This window comes from Astatotilapia calliptera, chromosome 17, assembly GCF_964374335.1.
Source record: "Astatotilapia calliptera chromosome 17, fAstCal68.1, whole genome shotgun sequence".
In the NCBI taxonomy this organism is placed as follows: Eukaryota; Metazoa; Chordata; class Actinopteri; order Cichliformes; family Cichlidae; genus Astatotilapia; species Astatotilapia calliptera.
In genome coordinates this window covers 32,792,511-32,801,198 of record NC_137438.1, presented here as the reverse complement: position 1 = coordinate 32,801,198, position 8,688 = coordinate 32,792,511, and the positions used below count along the sequence as shown (strand labels likewise).

Sequence of the window (8,688 nt, the reverse complement as noted above, 5' to 3'; positions counted from 1 at the left end):
CATTGTGTTGGATTGTCAATGCAACCCTGTCCATGGTAACAGGTCGCTGTTACCATGGACTTGTTGGTCCATGGTAACAGCGTTGGATTGCTTAGTGAGGGCGAAACTTTAGAAACTTTGATACGATGACTGCACACAATTCAATTCAAGTGTATTTATATAGCACCAAATCACAAGAGCAGTCGCACTAATTTATGACATTACCAAATTATCATCTACAGAGGAGACCAAACTTTTTTATTAGACACAATCATATTTTATTCGTTTTTATTTATTATTATTTATCTGGTGAAGCAGACAACAGCTAGCTATCGGGCTAACAAAGCTTGCATTTGTGTGAAACACCATTAGCTTGTATGCCCAGTGCATAATCCAACAGTGTCAAAGCAGAAATTAGATTTAAGAGTTAGGTTTTATATTCCTGACAGCTGAAGAAAGCGAGTGAACTGCTATCCGTGGAGGTTTGATGTGTTGAGTTGTATTGGGCTGTCACTTGCACTCACTAGTGAAGAATTGGACCATGTCAATAACTAGGTTATACTTTACTAGACACACACAACACTCACTATATTATAAACTCTTTACAAAAGGATTTCACTAGAGAAAACGAATTTGAAAATCACCTCCAAAACCGAATCCCTTAAAACAGCGGTCTGTCACTCTATTACAATAAATGTGTAGGAATGGAGCTGAATGAATCTAACCAAACTGCAGACATCCATGAGCTTGCACATGGTTTTTGTGTTTCAAAACTGCTATGAAGTCGCCAATAATGGATTTATGAATGGGTTTATATTGTTTATTTAAATATGTAAACAGATCATGACGCCTTTCTTAATCAGCAAATGAACAATACACTTGCTTTTGTATGTAATGAAAAAATGGTGCTGTGGTTATTTTCAGTGGTTTTTGTATGGTCATAATTAATATTGCAGTCATACTTCATCACAAACATTACTCATGAATGAGCCTCCCTCCTGGAGCATCTTATAGAAATTATTAAGCAATGAAAGCCATTAGCATGAACTCTGTAGGGCTCACAGTGACTACATGAGGCTGGATGCTTGGAGGCTTCTTTTTGTGGGTTCATGAACTTGGCACTGATTGTTTGTTTCTGGGACATAGCTATGGTTTCAATTTCTTATGTGATTCATAACCACAAAATGTGCAGTTGTTTTTTCTTACTCATTCTGGAGCATTTTTTGCCTCGTTACATGGCTTACTTCTGCAGAAGTGATGTTATGTTTCTACAGAATAAGTTTAAAACCTGGCACTCCAGGAAGGAAAATGTTCCTGAACAAAACTTCTCCTGACAAAGAGATCCAGCTTGGCCGTAGGCTCCACTCCAGTTCAGTCAGTCGATATGAGGAGATGACGGTAGAAATAGAGAGCGAGAGATCATGTCATGGAATTCATGGCTTTGCCTCGTAGCTATTGTCATTATTTTTCTCCCTGAGGGTGCAGAGTATTAAAGCCCACAGTGTCTTTTTGTTACACACTCCACATACCTGCTGCACTACACACTCGTATTCCTGGAACATTTTCCTGCTGTTCTGCAGCACAGATCACATGCTCGCGTATGTGTGCGGAGGTTGGGGGAAAGATGGACAGCCACTGGATGTGCGTCCTCATGCCTGAGTAAATATCTTCCAGTAATTGTCTCTACCTCACTTCAGAGATGCTTTGCCACATGTGAGCCTCATGCACCCACCCCTTAAAAGCCTCCAGTACTCTCCGCTGCTCAAGATAAGTCTTGGCACCAGAATTAGAGAGTCTGCCTGGAAGCGCTTCAGGCTGCTTCTCTCAGATAAATGCCCAGTTTACAGCCAGGATGTTTGTTCCATCACTGGTGTCATCTGTGCTGCTGACAACACAAATGGCTGTGTAGAATTTAGCGTCAGATCCTTTTTTAAAGTAAATTAGTTTCAATGTCGCAATTAAGTCATTATTAAAGAGTAGTTCAAGACGTATTTTGGGATGATCCACCTGCCACAGTTGTAGTTACACTGATATGACCTTGGGACTGACCCCACCCCCTTCCAAAAACCAGAAAAAACAGAAAAAAACAACATTGTAATAAATCATATTAACCAGAGAGTCCTAATCTAAATCATTCACAACATTCATATCTTTGTCCTTTCGGACCTTGGAACGTGGTTGGGTACTTCAAGCAATTTTGACAATAGCCAGATAAACAATTTAATAGGATGAATCTGAAAACATAATCGCCTATCCCTAATGTTTGTAGTCGAGGTGAGATATCAGCCCACGTGCGTGTATATATATATGATCAAAACGTTTGTGTGTGTTCATTGCCGTTAGATTACTTGCTACACAGTCCGACCTGAGATATCCTCAGTTCTGCAGCTCTTTGATACAGACAAGGCTATCCCTCATTACTCCCTCCTCTCCACCAACCTGGTTCTAAAGATAAGCCCGGAACAACACCTGTCCTCTGTTTCTATCACTGTTACACACACACACACACATACAACTCCCTTTGTGAGGAGAGAAATTTCACAACTCTTGCAGATTATTTCCCTTTCGCAGTGCTCTTGACCTGATATCTTCATCTGCGCTGTGTTTTGTTTTGCTGGTTTCCAAAGTTTCCCAGCTGTGTATTTTGTTTTTATCTTAAACCTTTATTAATCATTCAAGGATTGATTGTCTTCAATTGCTTGTAGTTATCATCATATATGGGCCATTTTCAGTGAATGCTCTTGATCTTTTGAGATTGGCCATAGTTTGATGTTTGTTTGATTTTTCTTACTGATCTCGATAAAGTGTTCTGATTTTTTTTATATCTGCTGCGGCGATAAAGGTTTATTCACCCCAACTCGGGATGAATCCTTTTACGGATATCGGGAGGTTGCCCTTTGTTGTGGTTGATCTCAGTTTTTTTCTTTTTCGTTTCATTTCGGACTATTTTGATGTTTGAAGATGGAATCTATTGATTTAGCTTTCAACTTCTTGGACTTAATTTGTCACAAGATATATTAAAGAAAACTGCTTACTGGTCATAAGATTTGTTTTTTGTTCTGTTTTTCTGTTTCCTAGCAGTTTTATCTTTTTGGATATTGAATCTGGGGGGAATGGGGACAAGAGGTTTCTGCAGGATGTGATATTCTATTAATTTGTCCTTTTGAACAGGCAGCTCTGGGTGCAACCAGATTTTCTCTGATAATGACAGCTGAGCTGGCAAACCCTAGCAGGAGGGTTTGAGCCCGAACAGTCTAAATGCTGTTGTAGCTCCGATATCTTTCTTCATTCTTAATTTCATGATGATGTTAAACTAATATTCTTTTTGTGTTCTTTAGTTGTTGTCAATGGGCAGAATCAGCCAGACCAAAGCTGCCAAACTGAAATCTACCTACAAGCTCCTCCATGATACCTTGAAGAGGTATGTTTGATAAACCAGGTTTTTTTTTTTTTGTGTTCTACTTTGGAATCATTTTTTGACTACAGTGACATTTCCTTGGGCAAAACGAGCACTTTGTCAGATCCAGTTACGCTTCACTTGTTTACCCTTTAAAATCTTCGATGTACTTTCAGAAGAGAAGAGCAGCTTTGTTTACGTTAATAGAGAATTGTAGAATGCAGGTGAGGAAGTGTGAAGAGGTTACAGACACTACAACTGCTGTATAGGCTGAAACACTTGTCAGTGAGAGAAAATCTTCAAGACATATTTCTTTTCCACTGTTATTGTATCCTGATTTGAACACTAGTTCTGATTAAATTTAGTGCTGTCCTCGTTAATCTCGTTAAAATGACGTTAACGCCATAACCTCATAACGCAGCAACGCTGCACGACGTCAACGTGTTAGCGCAGTTAGCTCGTTAACGCACGGGGTGATCCACGTTAACCCGCTAACGCTGACAGCACTAATTAAAACATTTCTACGTTTAGTTTCTTGGGACAGCTGATTATGCATGTTGAACTTTATTAGCTTAAAAGTAAATCAGTGACAAAACTAATTACGCCCCAGGATTTAACAGCTTATAGACCCACCTTTAGCAGTAATAACTTGAAGCAGTCATTTTCACAATGACTTTATCAGCCCCTTACATCGTTGTGGAGGGATTTTGGCCCACTGTTCTTCACAAAATTACTTCAGGCACTGATTTATGCATAGCTCTCTAAAGGTCCCATCACAGCACTTTAGTCATGTTGAAGTCTGGACTTTGACTGGGGCTTGAGATTTTTGACCTGTTGCCCAGGCCCAGTTTAAGCAGTTTAAGCCAAGCTTTGGCTGTCAAACGGCCAAAAGATTTTTCTCTAGAAACTTGTTTTTTTACAGAGGAGTTCATGGTCCACTCAATAACTACAAGGTGTCCAGTATTATGTACTGTAGCTGCACAAAAAGCACAAATCATCACCCTTCCACCTCCATGCTTGACAGTTGGTATGAGTTTGTGCTTTTCTCCAAATGTGGCTCTGTACGTTTTGTTCTCATCTGTCCAAAGGGCATTGTTCTCATATTCTTATGATTGTTGTTCAGATTGAGCTCTACAAACTTAAGCAATGCTGCCTATGGTGTCCTCCTGGCAAGCCTCCCAAACAAGCCATGCTTGTTCAGTCTTCTTCTAATTGTGCTGTCATGAACTTTTAACAGGCCTGCTAACTGAGGCCTGAAGCTGTTCGGCTATTTTTTTCCACTGGATTCTCTTTACAAATGATTGTGTATAATAATTTCTGATCAGACCCATTAGGTTTATATAGATTTAAAGCTCACTTATTCACAAAGAGTCGGCACAGCAGGTTGCGTTTTGTGATTTGGCAGATACCCTTCTTGATGCAAACCTGAAAGGGATTTGTGTCTCCTCCTGTGATCAAACTGAGCCTATTTTGCTTATTAGGTGAATATGTAAACCACTGCACTATGGACCTAGGTTTAGAAGGATTTAAATGGATTTTGCTAGCTTAAAACAAACAGCATTAATAACTGCATTATTAACTGACAGCAGAAAACTTGGCATGTCCTCGTGGAGATTATGTGATACTGAACTGATATTTACTGTTTAATGACAAAATAAAACCACACATTTAAATCACTCTTCCATACAACAGTGCCCAGGATTCTGAAATCCACCTTTTAGAAGAGGCAAAGAGGTGTCGGGCTGAGTTGAAGAGGTTTCAGGTGGAGTTGGAGAGGATAGAGGAGAAGAGCACCTCTGAGGAGCCAGGAAGTGAGGTCAATGAACTGAGGCAACAGCTCCTTCAGGCATGCAATGAACTAAAAGCAGCTGAGGAGAGAGAATATAAGGCACAACACCAGCTAAAGTGGTGAGTGTATATCTGTGTGTGTGTGTGTGTGTGTGTGTGTGTGTGTGTGTGTGTGTGTGTGTGTGTGTGTGTGTGTGTGTGTGTTCATTTACACACACTGTTACTACAATCAGCGAGGCTACACGTTCAATTTTCAATCAGGTATTGAATCAAACGCCAAATGAATCAAACAAAGACACAGGAAGTTACATATGCACACCTACGCAAAATAGTGACACACTAGTAGGAAGCAAGAGGGTAAAAGGAAAAACACAGAAATGAAACTGCAGTGGTGAAGAGAGAAGTGGACACACAAACTGACTGGAGGATACACACAAACACAAGCGTGCTCACATACACACTGCACACACCCGCAGTAGCACACAGTCAGGTAACTGGGGACCAAACACTGAAGTGAGCTACATGAGGCAGCATCTTTTTATTGAATTTAGAAGGTGAAAGAGTAGAAGACACAAACACACTCAAATCAAATCGGTGCTGTGTTTGTGCAGCGCTTGGCCAACAGCGCACTTCCACACTAATAGAAATAAAAACATTGCTTTAGGACTGAACGTTATTGCATTTACATCATTTCTATTGCATTCCTCAGTGTTACCGCATGGTGAAAACTTGATGTACGCAATTACTGATACAAATACCAGCCTCAAGTGGATTTGTGTTCAATCCGGATGTAAGATGTTTACTCATCTGAGCTCTGTACACTGTTAGTGTTTTTTTATTTTTTTTATTTTACACCAGTCTGGTACTTTCTGTTCCTCGTCTCTTATCCTTTTCTTTCAGACCCATAAGTCTCTGTCCTTATCGCAACCAATTTTACTCTCACCCTGCTGGCTTCTCATGACAGGCTTTCCTCCTCACCACTCACTCAGTCCAGCTCGTGCAAAAGGTCAAACACACCCATAGAAATGGAAAATACCAGACTCACTCGAGTATCTCCCCTTCCTCTGTACACAAACTCAACTTTTTTCAAGTGGCAAAGGGAGTTTAGAGGAACATTGCTAAGCAACATGATAACACTCTCTGGTGGTTCCCAAACATTATGAGCATTAATCCTTGAAAACAATGTTAAAAATAAATGCCAGGCAAAGACATTCAGCATGATTAAAGAGCAAGAAAGGGGCATCTGAGATGTATATGAAAATTAGCTTACTAAAAAAAATAATGAAAACCTTAAACTTACATTGAAGGATAAAAGTTGACTGATTAAAAAGTTTTCTGAAAAATCTAAAGAGTTTCTAAGTTTCAAGAAATAACTTTGTGTGGTGGAGACTGTTTATAACTGGTAGTCAGATTTATAGCAGCCTCCCAGGTCGGCTTTTGGCACTGAACCCCTCACAAATACTGTTAATTGTATTTAGAAAAAACTCAAATAAAACACAGTCAGAGGTCAGAAGAAGATGAAAAGCTTGTTGTGATTTTGCTAAAAGATCTCATTTACTCAATCCCCACACTTATTTTTCCTGCACTGCAGTGACTCCAGATCGCCCTGGCAATATAAAACCACTCACTGCACATAAACTCACCACTCCGCGGCAAAGATACGATCTGTAGGATACAGTGATTTTTAGTGCTGACACCCAGGCAGAAAGTTGTAGTCCGGACAGTAATTGAAATATTAAATGAAAACCAATTGCAGAGCATTCTCCCAGGATGCAGTCATAGGTATTATTACATTCTGACTGTGCATATTGTTTGTGACAGCGTTTGCTGGTGAACTCTGTTGCACTCCCACCGTCTCGGTTTCTCCTGCCACCCTTCTTTTCATCGCCTCCAGACTAAGATATTCTCTCCCCCCATTCTTGCCTTTTCTCCTGCTTATTCCCCTTTCCCCTCACTTGTCCACATGGCTATCAGTCTGCATATGACAAGCAGATGCTCACCATGCAAATATGCCTTTTAAAATCACTGCGTCCTTCATCTGTAGCCAAACAGATACGCAGGAATTCAGCACATTTTTTCGGTCACATTTTGCAGCCTTCCTGCATTTTTCTCTATAGTTATTTTTGTGTATAACTTAATATCCAATATATCAGCTTGTCAGGAAGATTAATATAATTTACTTTGTGAGCTGTACAGTATGTGCTTTAGTAAGGTTTTTCATTATGACAGAGCTGACTTGAAATTATTTCATACAAAACTTTAATCAACTGCTCAAAAAAAACATCTGCCGCGGGGAGATGAAAAATGCAAAGAAATTATATTTTATATACACAGTCAAACTTTGCTGGACACAATTTATCTGTTTCTATAGCACTGTTGGTGTATTTGCCAGTATAGAATAAAGTGTTTTATATTAATATACTAATGCAACTTATCTGGCATGCTCTTTAATAATATGTTGATTCTGCTTCATTTGCTTTTTTGAAAACTGCACATTAGTCAAGTTTTAACAATATAAATGCAGGTTTGTGTCAGTGTGTTCCTCTTTTTGTTGAATTGAGAACTGAAAACGATTATTTATTCCTCTTGAAATTCCCGATAATTTTGTTTTCTTCTCCACATTCTCCTGTATTCTCGTGTGATCTACACTTTTCACCTACCCTCACCGGCCTGCAGTCTCTGGGAAGAGAAGCAGTATCTGGAGAAAGAGAATGAAATTCAGATGAAACCTGCTGTAAGTTCATTATTGCACCATCCAGTTCTAGTTTCAGAGGTGTGGATTACTATTCCAACAATGGTCTTGAAAGAGGATAAATATGAGTTTTACTTTAAGCCTCTATGCAGGCGTAATCCCTCCATATGAAGAGCGGGAACTGTCATTTCAAGCAGTATGAAGCTAAATCATTTTTATTCCAGTGTAGCAAAAAGGAGGGCAACAAGTGGAATGAGATTTAATCATTAATAACAAATCGACCTAACAGGCCAAATTCTTATTAATAATTTCACCATAACGTAGCATTTCCAACCCTTGGATTTTATTTTAATGATAAACAATAACAAGCAACACTTTTGGTGAAGAACATTTTATCAGATGTTGCCAAACAACCCCGAGGGTTACTCTCAAGGAGCACTACATTTATAAATTTCATCAAACTTTCTACATTTTATTGCTGGTGCTGCTAATGTCAAAAGAGTCTGAGCTTTGCAAAATTTCCTGAATAAATTCAGCGGCAGTGCTAATAACATTTGCATGTGCTTATATGCTACCGTTTTAATTGCGGAGTGCAGCACCAGATCATTACAAATTAGCCTGAACTCAAAAAGTGTTTTTAATGAGTCAAAGAGGCTCATGGGTAGTATTTAACCAACCAAACAAGTTATTAAAAAATATAATAAAACTCTAAACTCAAAGATCATCAGGGCCAAAGAAGTAATCAGTTCCACTGCCGGTGGCGTGCTTGCTGTTCAGGTAATTTGTTTTCTTAAGTGCTTTCTGTCTAACACTCACACTCTGATGGATGCAT

At 39.3% G+C, this 8,688-nt stretch overlaps 1 protein-coding gene across 3 annotated transcripts in view; it reads left to right on the top strand.

The window, feature by feature from the left end:
- The window catches only part of ccdc146 (coiled-coil domain containing 146), a 69,031-nt gene that overhangs the window by 14,793 nt on the left and 45,550 nt on the right, over positions 1–8,688 (top strand). For 2 of the 3 annotated variants that reach the window (XM_026146909.2, XM_026146911.2), the window contains exons 3-5: positions 3,318–3,400; positions 5,069–5,284; positions 7,841–7,898. In XM_026146909.2, coding sequence (XP_026002694.2) covers positions 3,318–3,400; positions 5,069–5,284; positions 7,841–7,898 — 357 coding nt within the window. The remainder of the gene's footprint in view (positions 1–3,317; positions 3,401–5,068; positions 5,285–7,840; positions 7,899–8,688) is intronic. The other variant, XM_080291476.1, reaches the window with a different exon arrangement.